This window comes from Planococcus citri, chromosome 1 (assembly GCF_950023065.1).
Source record: "Planococcus citri chromosome 1, ihPlaCitr1.1, whole genome shotgun sequence".
Classification (NCBI taxonomy): Eukaryota; Metazoa; Arthropoda; class Insecta; order Hemiptera; family Pseudococcidae; genus Planococcus; species Planococcus citri.
In genome coordinates, this window is record NC_088677.1 from 170,605 (window position 1) to 197,248 (window position 26,644).

Consider the following 26,644-nt stretch of genomic DNA (forward strand, 5'->3'; position numbering starts at 1 on the left):
TTACTCAATTTTTCTATGTAGGTATAAGTACAGATTGGGTTTATGTTACATGGGCCAAGTGGGGCCAGAAAAATTTTTCCACGAAAAGTACCGCTGAAATGTGTACTTTCACATGCTTTTATTAGTTCTTGCTACAACTCGCTACATTGGGCAATAACATGAAAAATACATCCAAAGTTGATGTATTACTGCTGTAAATCATCAAATTTTTTGGGAAAAAGGTTTTGCGAGTAAAAGTATGTCTGATGGTGGTATGATTTCACGAATTGGTATTTCTTACGACGAACGTCAAATTCAATTTTGAGAATAAAAATGTACTTTTCAGCAGTGGAGATAGCGTGTGAGAGTAGAGGCACACATTTCAGTGGTACCTACTGATTGTGATTTTTTTTTTGACCAGACTCGATTAACCTAACATAATCCAAAAGGTGCGTGAAAAAATTGAGTAAAAATATTTACTTTTATACCTAGTTCAATTCTCAACCGCCAGTATAGGCAGAGGTACATCAAACTTGAAAATTAATACAGATTTAAAATCATCATTAAAAATAATTACTAAACCATATAAAAGGTCCACGTTGTTAAGCATAATGTACGAGTATTCCAGCATGAAACGCAATAAAGGCACACCATTCACACCAATACCTATCACAAAATCAGTTCATGCTAAGTTTTGCCTACTTTGCTTTCAAAAGTGGAGATTAAAAATACGTATGTAGGTCTAAAGTTACAAGCATTTGATACGCCACACGATTTTTTTTTGAAAAGCTTAGAATTTCTTTCTCCCTTGGGTTACCCTTAGACTATTTCATGAAAATAACTTCAGAAGGGTGTTCAGTAGGTTTAAAAACATGCATTTTAATACCCCACACGATTTTTTAAAAATATTTTGAAGTTTACCTCTCTCCCTAGGGGTGCCCTTTAACTATTTCAAAAATCAACCCCAGAAAGGAGGTTTAAAAACATGCATTTTGATACCCCACACGATTTTTTTGCAAATTTTGAAATTTACCCCCTCCCCCTGGGCCACCCGTCAACTATTTCGTAAAAGTAACCTCAGAAACGTGTTCAGGAGGTTTAAAAACATGCATTTTGATACCCCGCACGATTTTTTTGCAAAGAAGGAGGGTCATTTTGGCCATTTTCGTGCCCCTCGCTACTTCGAGACTTGGATTGCCTTTTCTTATAGGGGATGGTCCCTATTATTAATATCGGGTGATATTTTCCCAGGGGAACCCATAGGGGGGCTGTGGGGTGGCCCCAAAGTCAAAAATTTCAAAATTTTTTAGAACCACTGCTCGAAAATGTAAAAAATTAAAAGTAGCGAATATATGTTGCTTTAAGGGTAAGCAATGCAGCACGTAACGCTTTTTTCATTTTTGACCTTTTTGGGGGTTGTGGTGGGGGTATTTCTATTTTTGAAAATTTTGGAACCCCCTTTTTTGACCCTTCCCGTCGAGCCACCCTAATGCCCTTTTCATGGTTTATTGCTACTAGTATTAAGTTCAATTGATATCATTTGCAACCCCCTCATCAACTTGGCTCATATCGAAAAATTCAATTTTTGACTTTTTTTTGAGGTCCATATTTTGGGAAACCATGAAAAGCTATCGAGGTCCGGTTTGCGGCAAATATGTTGCATTTTACTTCTTAATCGACTGGCATGCTTGAATTTTTATTTCAAGTCAATTTTTGACCTCATTGTTGCAGATTACTTTTGGGGGTGGCAAACTTTGAGAACCCCTGAAAAAAGTTCTAAAGTGAATTTTTTCAAACTTTCAGCTGAAATGGTCTTAAATACATGTGTTTAACCAATATAATATGCGAATGCGATATTTTAATACAATTTAGTCATTTTGGCTAATTTTATCAAAAAAAGTAGTGTTTTAACAACAGGCATAGCATTTCCGGCAAAAGTTAAGTTAAAAACATTTTTACAGGAAAAATTAATATCAAACCGATCTTTCGCAGATATTGTTCACAGAGGTCCCCTCAACAACCTACTTAAAGTCCTGGCCCCTACGGGGTCCGGAACCCCCTCAAGGAGGGGGTGGAACCTCCCCCGAAATCTGTTTTTCGCCATTTTCTCCCCCGCATTGCATTGTCCGATATAATGATGTATCAACTTCCCTTGTATGTTCAAGGGGGGCGGAACTGTAACCATTCAAATTAGGGGGCTTCTCTGAAAACTACATAAAGGCTATAGGCGCCTAAGAGGGGTGAAATGGTCACCGAAATCGTTCGAGTTGATATTAGCATGGAAGGTAGGTACCAATGAGAAACTTCCGCGTGGAAAGTTTCAAATCCACACCCCCTCCCCTTTTTGGAGAGCCCTCCTTTTCTGAAACTTCAATAACACTTTTCTCAGCCCCATTCTTACCAATTTTAAAAATTTTTCAGTATGTTATGTATATCCTTATTAGGTATCACCACAAAAATTGTCAACCCCCTCCCCTCATATTTACCCTTCAAAATGGTGTAAAAATGTGTCGTAGGAAGGGTTGGGGGTAACATGGGAATTTTAGGGAAAATAACTAAGAATTAATGAGTAGGGTATAGTTTTCTTATGATTCGATACCGCTGAGCACGAATATGACGTCAGATTTTTTGCTACACTCATCTACAGAGCACTTGGCTGCCTCAATTTTTATTATTGTTAAAAAGCATAACAAAAGTTGAAATACGCCATTTTGAAGGGTAAATATAAGGGGACGGGGTTGAAAATTTTTGTGGGGATACCTAATAAGGATATACATAACATACTGAAAAATTTTCAAAATCGGTTGGAATGGGGCTGAGAAAAGTGTTATTAAAGTTTCAGAACTTTGTAAAACACTACTTTTTTTGATAAAATTAGCCAAAATGACTAAATTGTATTAAAATATCGCATTCGCATATTATATTGGTTAAACACATGTATTTAAGACCATTTCAGCTGAAAGTTTGAAAAAATTCACTTTAGAACTTTTTTCAGGGGTTCTCAAAGTTTGCCACCCCCAAAAGTAATCTGCAACAATGAGGTCAAAAATTGACTTGAAATAAAAATTCAAGCATGCCAGTCGATTAAGAAGTAAAATGCAACATATTTGCCGCAAACCGGACCTCGATAGCTTTTCATGGTTTCCCAAAATATGGACCTCAAAAAAAAGTCAAAAATTGAATTTTTCGATATGAGCCAAGTTGATGAGGGGGTTGCAAATGATATCAATTGAACTTAATACTAGTAGCAATAAACCATGAAAAGGGCATTAGGGTGGCTCGACGGGAAGGGTCAAAAAAGGGGGTTCCAAAATTTTCAAAAATAGAAATACCCCCACCACAACCCCCAAAAAGGTCAAAAATGAAAAAAGCGTTACGTGCTGCATTGCTTACCCTTAAAGCAACATATATTCGCTACTTTTAATTTTTTACATTTTCGAGCAGTGGTTCTAAAAAATTTTGAAATTTTTGACTTTGGGGCCACCCCACAGCCCCCCTATGGGTTCCCCTGGGAAAATATCACCCGATATTAATAATAGGGACCATCCCCTATAAGAAAAGGCCATCCAAGTCTCGAAGTAGCGAGGGGCACGAAAATGGCCAAAATGACCCTCCTTCTTTCGTAAAAGTAACCTCAGAAACGTGTTCGGGAGGTTGAAAAACATGCTATTTGATATGTCACACGATTTTTTTGAAAATTTTGAACTTTACCCCCCTCCACACAGCCTTCTTTGAGGTTTTGGAAAAAATGGACTCCAAAAATGGATTCAGCGACCCGAAAATACCCCCTATACCAATTTTCAGATTTTTGGCGTGCTAGATTTTTTTACAGACCACTGTGCGCTGCACCGCACCGAGTACATTTCTTCGAAAAAATGAAGTCTCGAATTTTTGGGCAAATCGAATCGTAAGTAGGTACTCGTATTTCGGTCGTGGAGGATCGAGGGAAGGAACGGCGCGGCGCGGCGCGGCGCTTACTTCCACCCCAGATGACCCATTTTTTGGGCACAAAAATGAGCCTAGAAACAAGGTGCCCAAATTTTGACCAATTTGCGGCCAGCACAAAATGACGTTGAAATTGATCCTCGTAGTAGTAGCGTGTAGTTTCCGTGAAAATTATCCGTTCTCGATGGAGAGGTGTTAATAAAATTGCCTAACCAGTTTGCCGTAAATAGGAAGCGCGTATTTATCAAAAATGAAAACCTTAATTTTGAGAGCGAATCGGGCGTTTTTGGGGACGGCGAATTCATTTCCGGTGTCACATTTTTCACCAGAGCACACCCACACCCTTCCCACGAAAAGACCAATTTCCAGGCCAAAAGGTCGTGTCGAAAAATTGAAATTTTCGCGACGACGTCTATTTTCTTTTTTTTTTTCTTTTTGCGAAGAAGAGGTACGTCGGCGCGGCTATCAAATTGGACACCGCATTCGAACTCAGCGTCGCGTCGCGTCGTGTGCTCGATTCGGTGGGAAAACGGTTTTCATTTTTCGTAGCGCGAATTACTCGTAATTGCACGTAGCCTACCCGTTTGAGCATTCTCGAGAAATTATTGGCCGAGACTACGCTCGAGTCGTGTACCTACGGTGTAGGTATATAGGTATAGGTATCGGTAAGTATTTCTCGCTTAGCTGGCCTCGGTTTTCTTCGATTTAGCATACTTAAACGTATACGCTGGCGGCGCGGCGCGGTACGCTATCGTGATAGAAGCAGTGTTACCCATAGATAGGTGATCGAGTGCCTTCGCTTATACGAGTTACGAGCATCATTTTATACCTACGAGTAACGAGTAACGAGTAACGGGTAACGAGTACGTGAGTGGTGTGCGAAAGCCAAGACGGGTCGAGAAGCGACGCTTGCGTATTACGCACCAGCACTACGCTGTAAGTACGAGTACGCGTACGAGTACGAGAACGAGAAAGAAATAGGGCAGGTGCGAATTGCGAAATCTTAAGGATAAAATGAAAGCGTTAAAGTGACAACGGTGGACGGCGCGACGCGACGCGACTTTGGTGTCGCAGGTTTTGGCACTCGTCGTAGGTCTCGCCTCTCGGGCTCAATTTGGTCGCGTGCTCGACGTAATTATTACGCTTACGCTTTCGATCTCGCACGGTAAGTGGCCTAGTGATAAGTTCGTAATATACTCGTACATTTAACACCATGATGCGATAGTACGATACTCGTAGAAAGGCAATGCGCTGCGGTACACTTACACTAGGTATGTACCTACTCGTCTATAGGTGTCGGTTTTTTAGGTACACTTCACCTGCACCTTCACCTCCACCACCACCTCCACCTCCACCTATGAGAACAGATTACAACGATGCCACACTAGACCTATATACCTGTATTGGTGAAGAAGCTGGTTAGACCGCAGGTTATGAAGACGACGACGACGACGACGACGGCCGCCGCCGCCACATCGATAGTCGCGAAATACTCGTACAAGTACCTATGACGGCGAAAGCTACAAATCAGGAGGGTTGATCGTGAGTCGCAAATCGCTCATCGCACATCGGATAACTACCATGGCATTGGCTGATGATAGCTCGCCGAATACCAAGATTACGATAGCGGTTGCAGTCGCGACTACCTTTATAATATGCGTACACGCCAACGCCAACGCCAGCCAGCCTGGTACGAGTACGTACGAATTACTTACCTTAGTACGCGTGTACTAATTTATCTAGTCTAGATAGGTATACCTAGAGTTACATATTTTCATGTTATAACTGGTTAGGCACGTCGAGGGCGGCGGCGGCAGCGGCGACGAGTGGCTGTCCTACTCCTTCTCTTACGCTTAACGGCCATCCAGTTGTGGCGAGACGCAATTCCAGCCCGGATTACAGCACACTCGGCGAAATCAAATTTACCGCTCGAATGTCATCGCCGTTCGTAGGCGCCAAATTGCAGCATCGTGTATGCAAAATAAAGTGCGTCGCCGGAGAATGGGTTGGCCCGCTTTGCAAAATAGGTATCTACCTACCTACCTACGTATGTAGATGTAGTTACACATTAGGTTATTAGTTGGTACATGGTACATGCTACATATACGCACTTGTGCCGTTGCCGTTGCCGTTGCCGTTGGTTGCAGAGCAAAATAACGAAGACGATGGACGTTTTCATCCGATACTGCGTAGCTGCAAACTGCATTTGGACGGCACAAATCTCGCGCTCATATATGACGGAGCTTTACTGCAAGTACGTTTACGTTTACATTTACGTTAACATGTTTGTAATTTGCATTGCATCCCTTTCCGTCCACTCGATACGAGTAAGCGATACGGATACGCGTACCTACTCGTACGTATTATATGTATGTATCACTCTCGTACGAGTACCTATTCATCATACTTATTTTCGTACTCGTAGATTGCTAGGCAATTTGTAAGTACCTACTACCTACTGTACGTATTTTAGGCACCATACCTAGGGTAATTTATATCCCGGCTAGGGTGGAACTGTGAAATATTAATCTACTCGTAGGCTATACGCATACGCGCGTACGAGTGTAAGTTGTCTAGCATAAGTGCTGCAGCAATGGCGATAACTATACCCGATACCTTTGCCAAAAATTAGAAAATGCCTTATTCTGCCGAGTAGGTACACTTATAGGTAGGTAGGTACCTAATCCAAACATTTTAATAAGCGACATCGACGATAAATCTCAACGCGTCGTGGACATTCGACATAGGTAGGCCTACCTAGCTAGATACCTACTACCTAGATGGCTGCTAGGCTGCTATTGAGGTAGCGTCGCGTCGTATCGTCAACCTTTGCACTTGGTGCCCTTTTTTTAGCGATGGAACGGCCATGTACCGGACAGAAGCAAAGTTACGATACGTTGTGACGGAGCTCCCGGTCTTTACAAATTGCACGGAACATCGAATCTGCAATGTTTAGACGGAGATTGGGACCGTGAAATACCACGTTGCCTTCCCACCACCTCCATCTCCGCATATTCACGTAAGTACGAGTACAAACATACTTATTGTAACCCAGCCTAGCTATTATTGATAGGTATCTACGTAATAGGTACATATGTACAAATAAGTACCTACCTATAACTCGAGCGTTCGCATTGCGCTGTTCTTTTACATTCATTTAGGTAACCTTATAGATTTCTATTAGGTAGGTAATAGGTATGTACGAGTGTATTATTATTTTTGCAGAACATTCGCCCCCGACTATTCGCGTGAAATTAGCTTTCGGCGATTCGGCGATCGATTACCGAAATAATCACGTAGTCATTTATCCCGGCTCCATTGTCCATCTCGAATGTCTATTTCGAAGACGCTACGGAGACGACGTTCGGTGGTCCAGGACGACTTCGACGACGATCGCACAGACCAAGACTATGCAGCAGCAGCAGCAGCAGCAGCAACGGGATCATTTGACCGGTTAGATGCTTATTATTTAGTTTTACGCGTAGGTTTACACTTTACTCGTAATTTCTGTCACTATCGCCGATGCAGTTTCATATCAGTATTCAGTTGTGAGAAATATGTATGTCTATGTCGCTTATACGTATGTACTTAAAAGCTGCCCGGGTTTGCACTAGCTAGGTTTACATTCTTGCTACAATACCAACTAGGTAATTGATCGAAAATAGGCATCAACCTCCACACATACAGGATGCGCAAAAATATCGAGTACCTACTCGTATATATACCTGCCTAGACCTACCCCGAAGAATTTTTTTAAATTAAAAATACGAGTACTTATGTACCTATTACGCTTAGGCTGCAGCAACGTGAAATAGATGCTTTAAATGATAGATAGAATGTTCTCACCTCAGTCCAACATCCCAATTCACGAGTGACCTGCCGATGCCGAAACAACCTAACATTGAAGTTTGTCTGCGGTAAATTTTCAGGTTGGTCGATTGCGGCTGACGAAAGAGAATGGATTTATCGAATGTCGCTGTACTACGTGAAAAGCGAACACGATTCTGGAAATTACACCTGCATTACACCCACTAACCAGAATAATACTGTCACTCTACGAGTTGAAGGTAAACGAAAACGACCATCCTACGAGTAAAATCTACGAGTAGTATTAAAGGTTACCTATTTACATCTCCGGGGGGTGGGGGGAGGGAAGAAAAAAAATGCGACCGTCTTAGTTTTATCCGGAATTTTGGTAGGTATTTACCAACTCGATTAATGTAACAGCTTATTGCTCCGAAGCGATATGCGATATGCAAGAACCTGCGGTAGGTATCCGTCAACTGATAAGAGACGATCGAGTAGATATTTACCATCTGCGTATCCGCTTACGTTAGTACGGTACCCAATAAGTACCCATACATGAAAAATGTGCTCGTTACTCGTATTACTTATTTTGCTTTCAAAATACCCGTATGTACCTACGTATGTTATTCAAACAGCGATACAGTGCGAAAAAAGAAGCGCAGATGAAAACAGACGCAACATTACGATTTCGAACTGGAAAGCGCGAGGAAATCACGTTGGGCAAACGGTGGAATACGCTTGCGCGCACGGATTCACGCTGGTCGGTTCGAATCGTTCGACGTGTTTAGCCGACGGTAAGGCGCCCCGCCCCGCCCCGCCCCGCCCCGCCCGTCTGATTGTTGACTTTGAAATTTCACCCCCGGCCAACTGCACATAACTGTGTGTAAGTGTATACTACTCGTACGATTACACGCGCAGGTAAATGGTCTTCGAATGTTCCATTTTGCGAACCGATAGTATGCGCTTCAGGGTCCATCGCAGACGTGCATTTGATCGCCTCCGGAACCAACAACACCTACGGATCGAGCATCGGTTTTCGATGCGCTTGGGGCTACGCTCTGAAAGGAGCCAACGAAATTCGTTGCAAAATCGACGGCCAATGGTCTTCGCCCGTTCCGAAATGCGTCGGTAGGTGTACCCCGGCGCGGCGTCCCCGGCCGGCCCGGCCCTTATCTGTAATACCTCGAGGGTACCTATACCTACAGTACGCGTACCTTACCGGTTTTCGTTCTTACTTTACAGACATTTTGTGCGCGCCTCCTTCGATACCGGCCAACGGATATCTATTGGAAAAAAGCGACGACGCGAACGCAAATTATCGAGTCGGCACCGTAATACAATTCGCGTGCGAAAAACCGTATCGTATAACCGGAGAAGAATCTATCATTTGCGAAGAAAATGGCGTGTGGTCCAGCGCGTCGCCCGACTGTAAGTATCGCGTCGTAGCTGATACGTACATAAGTATATCTACCCCGTATCATATTTATGTAGGTACGTATGTAGATGTACCTATGTATTATGTAAAACGCACGTCCGTACTCGTAGCTAACGTGAGCGCCAAGTTACCGTCGAATATCATTTCAAGGTAGAATGGTGTGCGAGCATCCGGGTGAGCCGGCCAACGGGCGCCTAGCACCGTCAAAATTTTGGTACGAAACCGGAGATGGTGTGAGAGTTATCTGCGACGCCGGATACGCCGTGATCGAGTCCGAGGCGCTGCGCCGCCTATCTTGCACCGCACACGGTACATGGTCGACGGAGATTCCGCGTTGCGTCAATTCTACTCGAATTATCGAAACAACCGACCCGACGAACGGATCGCTCACGCTCACGCCCACGCCTGCGAATCCAAGTACGAGTAGAGGTGAGCGATGACCGGCGCGGCGCGGCGCGGCGCGGCGATCGGCCAAAGTATCGCCAAATTACTCGTACGTAATTCTCCTCAACTGTCCCGACCCGAGCTCGCTGAAAGGGCTCAAATTCTTGAGAAACGAACGAATTCATTTCGGATACACGTACGTGTAGGTACCATACTCGGAGCCGGCGCGGCGCGGCGCGGCGTTCCAACTTTTCAAGCATTAGTTAATTTCTTAAACCATCGTAATTTAGGTAGGTATGTAGGTACCGGTAGTATGTAGTAGATTGCGCGTAATTTGTTAAAGCAGCGCAGCGCAACGAGAAAAAACCATAAACGAATCCTACGTAGGCTTACCTACCTTTTTGTTCCTCCTAAATACAAATACGTAGGTACATCAATGTTTACCTGTTAGGTACGAGTAATCGTAGAATAAAAACGATACAATAGTCGAATTTTTTCTTTTTTTCTTTTTGTTTTTACGTATCTTCATCTCGCACTCTTAACAATCTTGTTAGTACAAAAATACATACTCGTATGTTGGTCGCAAACACACGAATGTCGCATATAGCAGTAATACATACGGTAGCCTAATACGCTACGGGACACGGGTTCGCGAATTAGACACGAAACAAAACAAAACAACGCAAAAAGAACACAGAACAGAACAGAAGGGAACAAAAGAACAGTTAGCGGACAACCGTAGTAACAAATTCAAACCAACATACGATTAGATACGTCTAGGTATGTAGTAATACGAGTAGTAAACATTTAAAACCAAAGTAAAAAAAAACGCTATGCCCTACGGCTAACTAACGTGTTGGTTGACTAATTTACAGCTCTCGTCGTAAACGCCAAAGAAAATTCCGCCGCCCAGCATTATCATCGTTATTCTAGGAACAAATCCGGCGAACAGTCTGAAAAAATTTAAAATAGGTAAGATGGAGCAAAATACGCGAGAGTCATCGGGTTGTTCGGAATAGTAATACAGTAATAGGCACAGCCACGGCCGCAGCCACGCTATGTACGCATACGTACCTTGTAAAACCGTGCTGACGATAAATAGAACGCATAAAACTCGATATGCTGGGGCTGGTTGTATGGCGAGCAGAGACATTTTCCGACAGCATAATTTGCGTTTTGACTACATCCAGAGGAGTGGTTAAAGCCGCCGCAACGCCGCCTGTTTGACAAGGCAGTTTAATTTAGCGAGCACAACGGCGCGACTTGGACGGACGAATGGACGAATGAACGACTTACCGGCTACGGCGCCGCACACGGCCACTTCGACCGCGCTCAGCTCTCGTTGCGTTTTCGTTTTCCACGTTTTCTTCAACCATTCCCAGATTGGAAACTCGATAACGGAGAACGGTATGTCGCGCAATACGGTGCTGCCGTAACCTCTGTAAAGACCGTAAACGCCTTCTCGTTTCACAGCCGAGATTAGGATTTGAATCGACGACATGTTTTTATACGAGGCTTGACGGCGTTGTTTGACTATTTCCATCGGAACTTTAACAACGCAACACACCTGACGTATGCAAAAACAACCGGTTCGTATATCGCGTACAATAAAACGGACAAATGTAGTATACGTACGTAGAAATCGACACACGATAACCGATAACCGATAACTCGACCACTCGACGAAAGTTTTTTTTAAACGTCAGTTCGTCGTTGCGATTAGTATCAGTATCGGTATCGGTATCAGTATCAGTTTAATCGTCGTCGTTTGCACTTACAATTTCAGCGAAGGAAGCGCTGCACATGTGTACGACGGGATAGTAGTGTTCTGGAATTTCAGCCGGTAGTACTTTTTTGACCGCTTCGTAGGTGCCGAAAAATAATCCACCTGCAACATTCGAGAGTTAACATGGTCAACGATAAACGTATCGTTCCTGTAGACGGGCGGGACGCGTATAGAAGAATAACGACGTAATCGTCTAGCGAATTATTCGCCGTAATATATGTACATATTACACAATGCCATCTTCGAGCTAGATGCGTATCAGCGATCACGTCGCGTGTCGCGTGTCGCGTATTACCGGAAAGAGGCGAGCCTATACTGGTGGGTCCGACTCCTTTGTAAATGCCCTTGAAACCGCCGGAATTCCAAAATCCGTACTGACTTTGTAAACGAGTCTTGAGCGTGTCTAACGGATACAACGCGATGTCTACAGATACACCGGCAACCGCACCGCCCTGTATAACACAGTGTAAAACTACAATAACCGCGCAGCTGCTGGCTGTTGACTGCTGGCAGATTCTCCCGCACTCTCCAGCCAACTCGATAAAAAAAAAGACCAGTAGGTCTAGGTACCTTCTACCTTCGCTACACTCTGAAATGGTACGTCTTCTACTTACTAAAAATGAAGTTGACAGCGGTTGGCAAGTACTCGGCTTCACCGCTGGACTAGATCGCGAATCCATACTTTCCGCACTCGAGTCGTCGTCGTCAGGTCGCCAGGTCTCCGCAGTACTTCACTTTATCATAGCGCCAGCGAATTGGCAGCGTGTATTTCTTATTTTACTCAGTCACTCCGATACATCTCCTCGATAATCGATATTAGGGCCTATTACTATAATAATTATTCTTCCAACTGTCTGTAAATTACTCTATTTCGACGTTTCGTCGTCAAAAAATATGTTGCATGTAGCCGACGCCGACGGTGGACGAATTACGAAATTCTCTCGTCGGTTGCAAATGCATTCGCATCTTCGTACTCCGTAAAATTAATTCTCAATCGTTCTCAATTCGCTAATTCACATTTTTCCGTCGCACTGATAATGGCAAACGGCGAAGAAAGAAAATGATAAGATAATCGTTTATCGGCAGGGCCGCGGAGCAAACGTGAGTGCGGGCTCGTAACGGAAACGGAATCGACGTACGTTATCGCGGACGGAACGAAAGAACGAAACGGCTCGCAACTTGCTTTTTAGATTTTTCCCCTTATCAAAATCGGTGTTTTCGGTTTTTCGGTAAAGGACAAAGGTGATAATAAGATTTTGCACGATTATTTTTGCTTAATTTATTATATAGATTTAATAGATTTATAGGCTATAGCTGTCTATATTACTCGTACGTATAGTAGCCTAATTTTTGTCACTATCGCATCGCATTATTTTTAATTTCGGTTATTTCATTTTCATTTCTCATTTTTCACTTGCACTTTAAACAGGGTCTAGGACTAGGACTAGGATATCGTAGATGAAGCCAAGATTTTGACGAATTAAAGCGTGCTACGAATAGGTAAATAATAATTTCCCAATGAGAAGTTTCCTGTTTTTATATGGCATCGTTCTTTGGGTGAGTGGATCGTCGACATCGCCAGTTACTCGCGACGGTAAGCATTGGTAACTAATAATAATCTCTTTCGAAATGATTGAACGCTCGCTCAGGTGATTTCAACGACAAATTGTTGTATGGTGGAGACAATCAACGGTTATGTCGAAGGAGGCAATATAACCGTGTTCAGCTTTTTGTATCCGGAGTCGTTCGATATAAGTTTGTCTTCGCAGTGAGTAGCAAATTTGCGTAAAGATACGTATACCATATACGAGTACCTAGACCTAGACCTACTCGATACGATCTAATCGCGTAATCGCTTGTACATACTACATACCAACGTTTGCGTTTAGGTTGGGCGACGCCGATTTATATATATCCAACAGTCTTCAATTACCAACGTACGAACCAAACTCGTACATCCTTCACTCTGCAACTTGCGGCGTCGATACTGTTCACGTTCATAAACGGTAAATTTGAGTAAATACATACCTACGTATTTCATTTCGAGTTTTGTACTCGAGTAGAATAGCCGTCCGCGCCATTACAATTTCTACGTAGTACGTACATACGTAACGTACCAAAACCAATAGCAACTGTATGTAATAATTACGTATTCGTTGGAATTGGAATTTTAGTAGGCTGGTTATTCGAATTTCAGAAACGATGTGAAAAGTGATAGCGTATTTCTTCTTTTTCTTTCAAATTTTTAGTTTGAAAAGACCTATATACGTTTCGGTTTACGGTCATCCGTCGTACAAAGTTTCCGTTTACGAATTGAGCATCATCTCGAGGCCGAGTACGGAAGAAGATAATATCGATTTCGAGTTATTGGACGTGAACGAAGATTCGCCCTCGTCCTCATTCTACGACAATATATCGTTGGCGGAAAATAACGAAAAACCAGTCGCCGCATCTGCTCAGGTAAAATTCGTCATCGACGCGACGACGACTTTTGACAACGCGACGATATTCGAGCGTGTCAGCGTGTAGATACGAGTACGAGTATTATAAGTGATAGTTTTCTGTATTTTGTCACTAACGCTACGACGATGAAAAATTGTCGCAGGATTCTCACGAAGACGACGACCATTCGTCCGAAAGCAAAGATCATTCCGATCCATCGGCGTTCTTTTGGTTTATTATGAATACGATGATAGAAATATTGTTTTGAACTGTCGCGATTAAGAGAAAACAGAGTAAGGCGACATGTTGGAATACGAAAATCAAATGTTTTTAGATTCGCTTCACGAAGATGGTCTCTTAATCAGCGCCAAGTAAGAAGCGAGCTTTTCTTTTTCGTCCATGTCGAAACAATAATGTGTACATATTGTCTTCGCATACAGTGCGGTGGCGGCGGCGGTGGTGGCGGCGGTGTGTATGTAATTTGTACGAAATATGGTTCGTTTACAGGGGATTGGGCGTAGAAACGGTGTTTTGCAATATGGTCAAGGTGTATTGCGATCCTGGAAACTTGGTTTTTGTTTTGGGTACGAACAATAAAGAAGAGGATTACATCATTTCCGAGTTGAAAAAAGAAAATACGCGACCGTTGCCGCGAGTCATTACTTCGGATTATTCCATTTCAGAACGGTTCGTTTCGGTTCGATTTGATTAAACTGACGGGACGGCGGTCGGTGTTACGACCGCCGTATTACTTACTCGTAGCCCGTAGGTAGGCAGGGTACGTGACGGTTATCAATTTGCGTTACAGGGAACACATCTACTCCGAAGGAGGCGTTCTGTTCATCTCATCGAGGATCATCGTCGTAGATTTGCTAAAGCGCAGAGTACCTATTAAACAGATATCCGGATTTCTCGTATATCGAGCGCATAAAATTTTAGAATCGTGCCAAGATGGTTTCGCTCTACGGTTGTATCGTTTGGAAAATAAGGTACGTACTCGTAATTGTTTTTTCCCCCCTCTTTTAAATACCTACTACTTACGTACGTACGCGTTTTTACGGATGTGTTTCAAAGACTGGATTTATAAAAGCCTTTTCGTCGTCAGCCGAATCGTTTACCAGGGGCTTTGCGCGGGTCGAACGTGTGATGAAAACGTTGTTTCTTCGCAATTTATATTTATGGCCGAGGTTTCACGCCGTCGTCAATTCTAGTCTGGAAAAGTGCAAGGTACGTTGGTCGTCGTGTTTTAGTTTTACGTACACATTATGTGTATGCTTAGTTACCGCAAGTACTCTTACGAGTCGTATGTTTAACCTGTTTAACCGTTTAGCCGCGAGTGATCGAATTACATTTACAACTCACACCCCGTATGCTGCAGCTGCAAATTTCCTTGTTGGATTTGATGAATTTCGTCATTAGAGAAATCAAAAGAATTAATCCGGTGGTAAGAGCGACGTTTTCGTACGGTTACGGTACCTGGTACTCGTACATACGTAATTCATCTTTTCGAAAAGTGTTACGAGTGTATACTGTATACTGTATACTGTATACTGTATACTGTATACCTACCTACATATGTGTACATATATGTAATGTGTACGTTTTTGTGTTGTGTTGCGTACGCGCGTATAGCTGGACACCAACGAAGTCACAGTCGAGAATGCGGTATCTCGATCGTTTCATAAACTGCTCCAACTGCAGTTGGATCCCGTCTGGCATCAGCTCAGTTCCACCACCAAACAGTTACTCGCCGATTTGAAAACACTTCGACATATTTTATTGTGAGTTACGATTTCGTAGCCGCGCGTATGATGCGTATCATTCGCCAATCGCCAATGACGACGGCTTTCGTCATCTTTTTTCTTTTTTTCATCTTTCGTCGCTCGCAGATCTTTAACCCAGATGGACTGCGTCCGGTTCAACAATCTTGCCATGTCTGTGCGATCGAGCGAGTACGCGCATCGTAGCTCCGGTTGGGTGCTGTTAGATTCGGCCGAAACTCTTTTCGTAACCGCCGAACGTAGACTCTACAACGCCAAACAAGGTAGGTACAGTGCAGTAGACGTGTTGCAGCAACTGGCAAGCGACGCGTGGTCGTGTTTGTTTTTTCGATTGTTACGAGTATTAGTACATATATTTTTTCCCCGTTTCGTATTTTGTATGCCGTCGGTGTTCGTTTTCTCGTACTTCTTATCAACTAGGTATTTTTGTTTTATTTTTTTTATCGTTGCGTAGAAGCGTGTCCGGAATCGAATCCAAAATGGGAAGCGTTGAACGAAATTCTGAATGAAATTAGAACCACTTCCGGAGGCGTTCAGACCGTTTTAATTTTGGTTAACGAAGCGGCCACGTGTAGGCAACTCAAAGATGTAAGTACCGACCGACCGACCGACCGACCGACCGACCGTTCGTACGTATGTAGATGTACTATGTAGTCGATCGTTTTACGAGTACGATAATCGTGGCGTCGGCGTGGCGCGGCGTGGTTATTATTTGTCTCGTTTGTTTTTCAGTTTTTGATAAAAGGTTCGAAGCAATTGTTATCCGATTTGTACGAAAGGTACGCGAAGAAAAAGCCGCCGTCGCATAATGCGGCGGGCAACGTCGCTCACGCTGGGTCCTCCGAAAACGTAGAATGCGAAGAACTTGTCGAGAATTGCGTTACGTTGTCGCAGAGTCACGATCCGCAAACCGGAGACGTTTGTTTCGCCGAATGCAATCCGAAGGTAAATACGAGTATCTATCTATATACGACGTACGTAATACATCTTACGTACGTATAATACATACATTGTACATAATGTGTACTGCTGCGATCCGATCGCACTTAGGAAGACGAAGAAACATCATCGGCAACGGTCACGGCGCGGGAGGAGCCCGTCATAATCATAGAGCCGTTCAAAAAAGACGCCAACGTTCTGAGTTTGTTGCAAACGTTGCAGATGCATAAACCTCGCTACATCGTCATGTACGACGTTGATGTGACGGCTATTCGCCAAATAGAAGCGAGTATCTTATTTTCAGACTATCGGATCTCGGCCCTCGGGCCATATCCACTCGGCTGCTCTCTAATTGCGGGCATTTTTTTTTTTTTTTTTTTTTTGATTGTTTTCGTTCGCTCGCTTTTTGCGAAACAGGTTTTTCAGTGTCGAAACAGCGAATTACAGATAGTCGTATATTTTCCCATGTACGCTGGCGCCATCGAAGAGCAAGCGTATCTGACCACGCTGCGTCGAGAAAGAAACGCTTTTGAATTTCTAATCGAGGAGAAACGCGTAAGTTGGCGAAACCAACTATTGTATTTGTAAATGTGCGAATGCGAATGCGAATGCGAAAATACGAGTACTCGTAATGCCTAATGCCTAATGCGAGAGTTTGATGTGCGCAGACGATGGTTATACCGGCGGAACAAGATGGAAAAAGTGGAGATTGCGCCGAACTATGTCGCGACGTAGGTACTAGTAGTACCAGCGAATTACTCAACACTCGCAAAGGCGGAGCTGCCACGTCGTCGGCATCGAGTAACCCGTTAGTTATAGTCGATATGCGAGAATTTCGATCGGAACTGCCTGTGTTGTTGCACCGCAGAGGCATCGACATAGACCCGGTCACTTTGCAAGTAGGTGAAAATTACATACGTACGTAGCTACTAGCTGCTAGCTACAAATATGTACTCGGCACGAGTAAACCAACGAAACGGGTGAAATGGCGCGCGAATTTTATTCTCTTCGTTGTTTTTTCAGTTTATTTTTCTTTTTTCTCGCCTTTCAGGTCGGCGATTATATATTATCGCCGGATATGTGTGTCGAGCGGAAAAGCATCAACGATTTGATCGGATCGCTGAATTCGGGCCGTTTGTATCAGCAGGCTCTGGCCATGACTCGTTATTACGCCAAACCGATGTTATTAATCGAATTCGATCAAAACAAACCGTTCGATTTGCAGGTAAGGCTCGTACCTACTTGTATGTGTACAATGTACAATGTACAATGTACACGCAATCTCGTCGCTTCGGTTAAGCGTACAACGCAACGCAGGCGCAGGCGCCGGCGCCTTATATTAAAACCCTCTGCTACCTCTTACTCTTACAGGGAAGGTATTATTTGAGCAAAGATTTACAGTCGACCGATATCACGTCCAAATTACAGCTACTCACTCTGCATTTCCCCAAGTTGAAAATCGTTTGGTCTCCGAGTCCGTACGCTACGGCGCAACTCTTTCACGAAATCAAAGTACGTATACGTAGTACGAGTACGTACATTATCTTGCTTCGCCTCAAAAACGCCGCATACGATTCGCATTTATTCGTTACCTACTTACCTACCTACCTATTTTCTTTGGTTAGGAAGGAAGGTCCGAACCAAACGCAGCGGACGCTAGTGCTGTCGGTTCGAGTGAAGCCAATTTGGACGAAGATAAATACAACGTCGCCATCAAGGTATCTACCTATGCGATAAGTAGAAGTACTGGGAGGGGGGGGGGTGACGTTTTCTCCATCCTCATCTACTCGTACATCTACGTACGCGTACTTAACGAAATTCGACTGTTGGTATTTGCAGGACTTGGTTGGCAAGTTACCGGGTGTCACCAGCCAAAATATATTCGCAATTTTGAACAAAGTCGAAAACTTGGAAGAATTACTTAGCTTTACTCAAGTGAGCGTCGCGCCGTCGTTTGCGGTTTTCATCCGCTTATATGTATTACGTATTAGTACGTGTGACACGTTGGTTTGTAATTTTTTGTTCGTCCACATTACAGGTACAGCTGAAAGATTTGTTGCAGAATTCGGCGAACGCGACGCAATTATTCAACGCTCTCCATCAAGATATGAAGTCTGGCGAACGAGCGTCCAGTTCGGTGAAACGAAGTAAACCCAAAGGTTTTCGGGCTATCGCTCGTAAAAAACAAAAATGAGTTCCCGCGCTCAGCGTACGAGCGTTTTTTTTGCGTTTTTTTGCGTTTTTTTCCCCCCGTTTTTCAATGTGTGTCGTGTGATTTTATTTTGAAATATATTAATTTGTCCGCAGCTGCGTACGAGCTCGTTCGTTATTGCTAATACGATTAGTTATCACGTTTCTGAAGAAATTTGCACGTTCACGAGTACATATATTGGGGGGGGGGGGGACCCGACGATGAGCCTATACATATACTAGGTAAAATTTAAACACTAGTCATCTGAACTGTATACGCGTAATTTGGTGAGTAGAGCGTCGGATGTAAACAGAATTCGATAAGATGCGTCGCATTCGTGTAGAACATACTCGTACCTACGTAGGCTATTACATACAAATCTTGGATCGCGGTTTAGTTGCCAATGCCGAGACGAACATTCTTGCGATCTCGAAAACAAACAAGTCGTGGTCGCGAAGATGTTGGAAGTTGAGGCGATGAATGGTCGAGTTCGTTACTCGAGTCGGGATTGCTTTAACCTTCCGTACGGATCCGATGAATGGTTGAGAGTTGAGACAAACAAGGCATACCAATACCAATACCAATACTAATACCAATTTGAAATGCGTTAATTTGGCTTTGGTACTTACAGTTATTTAAATCGTACGTATTAGACTAGAGTTGAAAAGCGCAAGTACGTATACGAATATTAGTGATGGGATATAAAATTAGGTACCTATCGATATTTTCAGCATATCGATATCGTCGAAATATCAAAGGTCTCGGAAGTTTTTGACATTCGTAAAAAGGCCATAAAACGGCTGATTTTTGAATAAAATAGAAACTAAATCAGCTCTAAGCTATTTGTATGTATTTCGGTATAAATATACCTTATATGCGTGTAGGTACTCGTCGTCGTCGTCGTCGTTACCCGATGTTCCGAATTTAATCGAGTCAAATTTTCTGAAAATGTTACCAATTTTTGCATTTTATTGTATGCATTACGTAGGTATCAGATAGGTACGTAAAACGTACGTCAGTATGCGTGTGTGTGTGTGTGTGTGTGTGTGTGGTTTTTTTTGAATAATTTCTGTACATGGAGGCAAGGTACGTTACTGAAGCACAATATTGTTGGCGTTGCGTGGCGCGGAGACGAGTATTTTATCTCGTTCTACTCTGACTGTATTGCAGGCAGCTCCGAATACAGCAGCAGTATAGTAAGTACATATAACGGTGAAATCTGAAGACTTAAATTATTTGTAGGTATTTTATTGAGAATCGGGCTGTGTTTTTGTTTGTTTCGGTGGTATCGGTGAATGTTGAATTTTTTTCAAAAGTCGCTCCGTTAGAGTGTTTTATACTTTTGAAATTAATTCGAGATTGCGTTTTGTGGCGAAGACGGTCGGCTCCGAACTCCGAATGTAGGTACTCGTATTGGTGACGGAGTTGAAATTCAAATTAGTGTTGAAATGACACGATACTCGTATCTTGTACATATCCGTGTATACGAGTACATACTCGTACATATATTATATTGTATACTCGTTCTCGTATACTATAGGTATAGGTACCTACGATTATGTTTAGGTAAAAGGTAAGTGTACCTACTCGTATACATCCGAAATATTGCTACATGTACCTACTTAGGTACCACCGAAAATTCGAAATTAGTGAAAGAAGCGCGAACTCGTTATCACAAAAATGGCAAGTTGATAATTTTCGCACTACTATGTGTTATGCTGGTGGTGGCAATGGCAATGGCAATGGCAATGGCAATGGCAATGGCAGTTGTATAGTGGCGGTAGCAGCGTTCATTCAACTTTGATAGAGGTACGAGTACCTACGAGTACCTATAGGTATGTACAAACGCCGAAGTAATTATGGCGGGCATTAGTTTTTTAGCCGGAATAAAGCGTCGTGCATTGCGCCATTGTATAGGTACGTGTTGTACTCGTATTGTATATATACTCGTACACTGTACAGTGTACAGTATAGGGTAGAGGTACGCGGATTCCAGATCCAGATTTTAGTACAGTGTAGTCGGAGTCGGAGTCGCGAGTCTGGCGTCGCGGTGGGAGAAGACGTGAGAATGAGAGTAGTTATACGAGTATGAAGATGGAGGTGGTAGTGGTAGTCTGGTACGAGTACGACAACGGTGAACGGGTGAACGGGTGAACGGTAACGAGACCGTACGGTGTACACCGACGAGACGGAGTAAGAACAGGCCATCAAACATCTAGTGCGAGTGCGACAGTGCGAGTGTTGGTACCTGGGTACCTGTACCTAATGCGTACCTGTGTATTAGCTCTAGCTAGAGCTACTGTATAGGTACTCGTATGTTCTCGTATAGCATGCCTCGAGTTGGGTATTGGATTGTAGATGTAGAGTAATGAGTACAGTGGTCGACTGGTTGAGTGTGAATGTACATCGGTATAGGTACCTAACAATAGATGCCGGTCGCAGTTACTCGTATACCAGTGTGCGGTGTGCGGTATGCGGTGTGTGTGTATCTACTCGTACGAGTATTGTAAGTTGAATAAAGTCGAACAAAAACAAATGTAGCAACTAGCGAGTGCTTGGTAGGTAGAGGTACCAACAACCACCATTTGACCGATGGTCGGTACAATACGAGTACAAAGGCCTGCGAGTAATTAGCAAAAGGCAAACCGAAAGTTGCAGTCTCTAAGTTGAGTTGTCTGAAATGTACTTGCGTAAAATCGCGAGTGCAATGCTCAGACGCAATCATAGTACGACTGCGAGTGGGTAATTTGGTGGATTCGATGCGATGCGATGCGATGCGATGTGGGACCATCGAGGTATCCAGGCATCGTCCTCGTCCAGGTGAGTAGAGGTACTCACTGCTCACGTCAAGTGAGGATGGTGGATGCGGATGGCGGATGGCGGACGGCAGTCGACGCGGTGTGGCGGTGAACTCGTTCGTTGATCGTTCCCGTTCCACATCTACTCGGTACTGCCGTGCCGTCCCGTCTCGTTATACGAATAGCTCTAGCTATATGTATGTAGATGTACATACGAGTACGTCTTGGCAGTTGCCAGTAGTTGCCAGCGGGCTGAGGCCGGGGCCGGGGCCGGGGCCGCGAGCGTCGTGGTGGCGTCGTGTCGCCGTCGCCGGTCGCCGGTCGCCGGTAGTCGCGGCTACGTCACTCTAACATCAACAAACGCCAAACGGCAACACGAACAGTCTCTGCCGTACGGCGTGCAGTCTACCTTTTACGAGTACAAACTATTACACTCGACAGTCCACACTCTACAGTCAGAAGTGAATAGTGATGGTGGCGGACGGCGGTTGGCAGAAGCTGTATGCTGTACTCGTATGCTGTATGATATTCGTACGAGTAGTATGCGTATGCAGTGCACTTGCAGTCGCAGCGTAGTGCGCACACTGTACGAGTAGCGCCAAGTGCTAGGTTAACTGCTAACCGAACCGAACCGAACCGGCTAATGCTAAAAGAATAAAGATCGCCTTGTTCGCGTGTCAAGTGATTGTTGATTCTTATTCGGTTATTTCAACTGCAACTCGAAATCGGAGCTTTCGCTTTGCTAACAGCGCCGCGTCGCATCGCGTCGCGCTATCGTATTCAGTTTGCCATTCTTTTTGTGGCTGTGGCTGTGGCTGTGTGTCTGTGATCGTGATAGTGATCGCGGCTGATTTTCATTATTCGCGTAACTCGGCTCGCTAATACGAGTATTGCAAATTGTGACGTTCGCGTTCGCGTTCGCGTTCGAGTTAGCGTTAGTCGATCCAACCGTACCGTGTCGTTTGTCAAGCTGCGGAATTAGTCAATTTTTACATTTTTTTTACGTATTCAGACACAACCGGCTTGCTGCCATGTCCATCATATTCGTACGAGTACATTCGCGTTATTCTTGTATCACCGGTGCAGCGCCAGTGCCAGCGCCAGCGTAACTTTCGACATTGTCAACACTGCCGCTTCTCGCAAATCCGTACCTACTCTAAACATAAATCGTCCTACTCGCAGGGATTCTGCAAAGCCGAGCTTACAATACCTATTACGAGTATTTCATCTTCATCCGGTAAGTACATACGAGTATATTAGTACCTATGTACTGGTGCTGGTGAGGTACCTACACTCTACAGCCATGTACCTACTTTCCTCTAGTTTGCGCCTGCTTTTCCTCATTTTTTCAAATCATGAAATCTAAAACCAAACGTCCAAACCACAGACCACTGTTCGGCATCATCAACAGATTACCTAGGTACCTACTACCTACCTATATTGCGAGTGGCTACATCGTATACGAGTAGGCACAATTGCTTATTATTAGGTAGCTGATCGATAAATATCTAGCGATATTCATTTTCTTCGCGCCTTCCTTCCTCCCTCCCTCCCTCCCTCCCTCCAGCATACGTAGGTACTTAGGTAGGTACTCGGCGCGTAATTGTTGGTTTTTTAATTTTCGCGTTAGATACCTATACTTATGTAGGTGTCGGCCGTCGGCTATCGAGGACCGCCGGGTGCCGGGTGCTGGTCGCCGGGCGCCGGCCGGGGTTTACTTCAAAGTCGAGTCGATGGCGAAAGGCGTAAATTCGCCGACTGCCTGGGTTCATTATTATTTCCGAACTGCGAGTGCGAGATCTGCATGCGCTCGGAGCGGCGCTTTCGCTGTACAATTCATTTTGAACCCGCCATCGCGCCATAAGGGTCTGCCTGCCTTAATGCAGTTGGCATATTTATATTTTGTAGATGTACACGTAGTACCTATTTAAAGTTTGGTGCTCTTATTTCCTCCTATTTCCTACTCGTATCTGAAACTGAATGAATCATCATCACCATCATCATCATCATCATCATTATCGAAACGGTACATGACGTCATCGGACGCCGCGATGTTGTGCTACGTAGACGTACACCGTACACCGTACACGTAGATTGTAGATGTACCTTACCTACATAATGTGTAGATAGTGTACTATTGAACTCGTAGTTGTGCGATTCTGCCAAAATGACTAATATTACTTACCTACTCGTAATACATAATACGAGTACTTGGTACTTACGCGTATGTAGTAGGTATGTCTATGTACGAGTACGCTTAGTCGCTTACAGGTTCGTACGTAATATGTACGTATTCTCGTACGCGTACATTATCCTATGTGTAACTGTACCTACTCGTATTTACGTCCACGTATATTGCAACAATATTGTAATGTATGTACGAGTATTCTTAGTAAGCACAATCATGTATGTAGTTCTAAGTATAGGTGCTGGTGCTGGTGCCTAGGTGATACGAGTACGTAACAACGCGAACGTATTCGCAGTAAACACGTAATTAGAATCGCGTGGATTTTCCCCCTTTTTCTCGTACATGGTCGATGGGTCGCGCCGCATCCCATGGCCGGAGAAACCCAGGTGCAATCGGGCGCTTGAACCTGGCAAAGATTCTCACCAGGTGCAACGGGCAACGCACCTGGCAAAATTTTCAAAAAATAATTAACGAACCTATTTCTCGTATACGAATTTCAAAACAAATCAAAATCAAAATCCCTCAAATTTGAAAATTATTTCAATTGGAAAAAAAATGGAATTTCAATTTTTATTTATGTCGCATACGGGTAGATTACGAGTATGCAGCGACCACTGTACTCTGTCATTTAAGGAACAAGTAAAAAAAAAAATATCCTGTATTTTGACGAAAAATTGGCGGCCAAGTTTACTGAGAGGGAGATTACTCAGAAAATCAGATCTTAAGATGTTTCAAAAAATCACTAAAAATTGAGGAATCGATCGTTTTTTTTTTCAGCTAAAAAAATCCCAAGTTCAATTTGGAAATTTGTACAATTCATCATTTGAAAAATCAATTCGATCGAAACATTTTCAGTTTTCTTTCCAGCTCTGCGTTTGTATAGAAAATGCAGCGCTGATTGCTCCAATCTCACCTCCCGCTAATTCGAGATTTTTGTGGTTTTTGTTTCTCCTCCCCTCCCCCCACTAAAAATTATTCACACTTTCCACCGAATTATGATAATTCAGAGTTTGCACCTGGCGAGAAAATGAAAAAGTGTCGGCTCCGGGTCGCGGTCGCGGTCGCAAAAATCAAAGTGACGTGTTTTGCTGTTGTAATACCTATTGTCGACTGTCGTGTACGAGCAGCTAGGTAGAGTAAGTATCACAACCTGGCAGAGAATGGACAAAAATTTCAACAATTTTATACCCTCATTCGACATCTTACTCGTATTTTCTTGGTAGGTACGGTGCGGTAAAAATGTTGAAAATTTGTATCTCCACTCCTCCTTATCTTCGTACTCGTACCTTACCGGAAGAGGGGTGTTGGCAGGGTATGAGGGGAGGGGGTGGTGACTCGGTGAGAAGAGGTTTTTTCAAATTTCAACGTGCGAGGAAGCACCTTTGAAAATGCGTAAAGGTAGGTTTCATGAATTTTTCTTGCCGCGCTTACTTCAGCGCAGTTCAGCCGAATCCAAAAATAATAATGTTTCAATTTATTTTTTCGCTCGCTCTCTCCCCCCCCCCCCAAAAAAAACGCTGCTGCGAGTTTTTGATTAAATTACGATTCAATTCGTGAAAGGCTAGGTCTGTATTTACGTAAGCGGTGCAATTATTGACATACTCGTAAGGTACAGTATGTAGCAGTAGCTAGCAACTTGAATGTTAAATATGGTATAAAAAATTTCAAAATCTTCAATCTACCGAGTACAGAAGCGTAGAAGTGGGGTTGGATCAATCACCCTGTACACTGTACATACGAGTAGGTACATACACTACACAATAACACATATCATTATTAAGTACCTACCTGTATGTAAACTGTAGATAACAGGCATACCCTACGTAGAACGTAGAACGTAGTACGTATACGTACACATAGGTATATGTACGATATTGTTGGACGTGATTACGACGTACGCAATACGAACGCATTGTATCGTGTATCGTGTATCGACTATCGAGTTGGTAGAGGTACCGCTGCCGTCATCTCATACGAGGAGTATTGCACCATGTACCTATGTGTACACCGTACACTGTACACTGTACGAGTACTTGACACGTGTAAACTTGCATGTCGAATTGCGCTGGTGGTCAGCACTCAGCACTCAGCAGTTGCCCTGACGCCGCCACATCGCATTGCAATACCTATACGTATACGTATACATACGTATACGTATAGGTATACGTGTCTACCTGTACGATACACATCGCAGTCCGCACTCGGTTTGGCGGTACCCGAGATTACTTATTCGTTGGACGAATAAAGTAAGTCTAACCAACGTGAGTAATAATGCCAACGACATCGAGTGACGACGACGATAGAATACTCGGAATGTACCTAGCCCTAGCCTACCTGCGAGTACCTATTGTTATTGGACATTGTTTAGTAGGTACTCGCTCGTAGTTGTGACACTGCAACCAGCGATGGCGATGACGATGACGATGACGATGACAATGGCGTGTGGTGTTCATAACCCATCAAATACACGATGAAGGAAGCTAATTCACTCGTCGTATCATCAAAATGACACTATATGGCGCGTCAGCCGTAGCCACTCGAGGCAAACTTGATCGTTGAATCCAAGTGTTGGTTCATCGATGGTCAGTTGGTCATTTTTCGTTGAAAAGCAGCCGCAGCCGCAGCCGGACTCGGAACCTACGCATATGCTACAAGTACCTATCTACTCGTATCTACTCGTATGTACGATTATTGCCAGTGAGACCGTGAGACGCCGCGTCGCGTCGCGTCGTGTTCACTGTTCAGTCGAGTGTAGGGTTAGGGTTAGGGTTAGGGTTAGGGTAAGGGTAACGGTAGCGACTTGACCGATTACCGGTAGATACGACGACGGCGACGGCGCCGAAATTTCAAAGTTGATTTGATTGTCGACACAAAGTACAGATGAGAAGATGGTTCGACCTTAGGTTTGCGTAGCTGCGAGTGTATCGCGACCACCAGCCAGAGGCAGGAGGCACCAACCATTGTCGAGC

The 26,644-nt window shown here is 43.8% G+C and overlaps 5 protein-coding genes across 12 annotated transcripts in view; 4 read left to right on the forward strand and 1 right to left on the reverse strand.

Moving 5' to 3' along the window:
- The first annotated feature begins 4,355 nt into the window (after positions 1 to 4,355).
- Positions 4,356 to 10,041, forward strand: hig (hikaru genki). 6 transcript variants are annotated; one of them, XM_065361286.1, is made up of 11 exons: positions 4,359 to 5,089; positions 5,218 to 5,620; positions 5,718 to 5,951; positions 6,072 to 6,178; positions 6,778 to 6,943; positions 7,150 to 7,377; positions 7,854 to 7,991; positions 8,367 to 8,525; positions 8,650 to 8,859; positions 8,974 to 9,159; positions 9,317 to 10,041. In XM_065361286.1, the coding sequence occupies exons 2-11, from the start codon at positions 5,506 to 5,508 to the stop codon at positions 9,604 to 9,606; spliced, it is 1,833 nt and encodes a 610-aa protein (XP_065217358.1). In that variant the 5' UTR covers positions 4,359 to 5,089; positions 5,218 to 5,505; the 3' UTR covers positions 9,607 to 10,041. The 6 variants fall into 6 exon arrangements, with proteins under 6 accessions (XP_065217372.1, XP_065217364.1, XP_065217358.1 ...); XM_065361279.1 differs by having other exon boundaries at positions 5,233 to 5,620; XM_065361292.1 differs by having other exon boundaries at positions 4,357 to 5,614.
- Positions 10,037 to 12,360, reverse strand: LOC135843433 (mitochondrial S-adenosylmethionine carrier protein). The gene is made up of 6 exons (XM_065361320.1): positions 11,951 to 12,360; positions 11,632 to 11,788; positions 11,329 to 11,438; positions 10,847 to 11,117; positions 10,625 to 10,769; positions 10,037 to 10,503 (listed from the first exon to the last, which is right to left on the reverse strand). Exons 1-6 carry the CDS (start codon positions 12,014 to 12,016, stop codon positions 10,395 to 10,397), a joined length of 858 nt encoding a protein of 285 aa, XP_065217392.1. The 5' UTR covers positions 12,017 to 12,360; the 3' UTR covers positions 10,037 to 10,394.
- A 91-nt stretch (positions 12,361 to 12,451) lies between these two features.
- Positions 12,452 to 14,067, forward strand: LOC135843441 (UPF0669 protein v1g209471-like). 2 transcript variants are annotated; one of them, XM_065361338.1, is made up of 6 exons: positions 12,452 to 12,578; positions 12,766 to 12,893; positions 12,986 to 13,104; positions 13,226 to 13,342; positions 13,586 to 13,796; positions 13,942 to 14,067. In XM_065361338.1, the coding sequence occupies exons 2-6, from the start codon at positions 12,855 to 12,857 to the stop codon at positions 14,044 to 14,046; spliced, it is 591 nt and encodes a 196-aa protein (XP_065217410.1). In that variant the 5' UTR covers positions 12,452 to 12,578; positions 12,766 to 12,854; the 3' UTR covers positions 14,047 to 14,067. The 2 variants fall into 2 exon arrangements, with proteins under 2 accessions (XP_065217410.1, XP_065217401.1); XM_065361329.1 differs by having other exon boundaries at positions 12,541 to 12,665.
- mei-9 (DNA repair endonuclease XPF mei-9) lies at positions 14,008 to 18,812 on the forward strand. Of its 2 annotated transcripts, none has more exons than XM_065361251.1 (17): positions 14,008 to 14,149; positions 14,286 to 14,465; positions 14,587 to 14,767; positions 14,853 to 15,005; positions 15,109 to 15,222; positions 15,411 to 15,559; positions 15,668 to 15,822; positions 16,014 to 16,192; positions 16,292 to 16,504; positions 16,610 to 16,783; positions 16,916 to 17,053; positions 17,167 to 17,397; positions 17,550 to 17,723; positions 17,870 to 18,010; positions 18,124 to 18,216; positions 18,338 to 18,433; positions 18,537 to 18,812. In XM_065361251.1, exons 1-17 carry the CDS (start codon positions 14,082 to 14,084, stop codon positions 18,690 to 18,692), a joined length of 2,595 nt encoding a protein of 864 aa, XP_065217323.1. In that variant the 5' UTR covers positions 14,008 to 14,081; the 3' UTR covers positions 18,693 to 18,812. The 2 variants fall into 2 exon arrangements, with proteins under 2 accessions (XP_065217323.1, XP_065217330.1); XM_065361258.1 differs by having other exon boundaries at positions 16,014 to 16,147.
- A 3,106-nt stretch (positions 18,813 to 21,918) lies between these two features.
- Positions 21,919 to 26,644, forward strand: part of LOC135843452 (serine-rich adhesin for platelets) — a 32,693-nt gene continuing 27,967 nt past the window's right edge. Inside the window, exon 1 of the mRNA XM_065361393.1 lies at positions 21,919 to 22,724. The gene's annotated coding sequence lies outside the window, so the exon portion shown is untranslated. The remainder of the gene's footprint in view (positions 22,725 to 26,644) is intronic.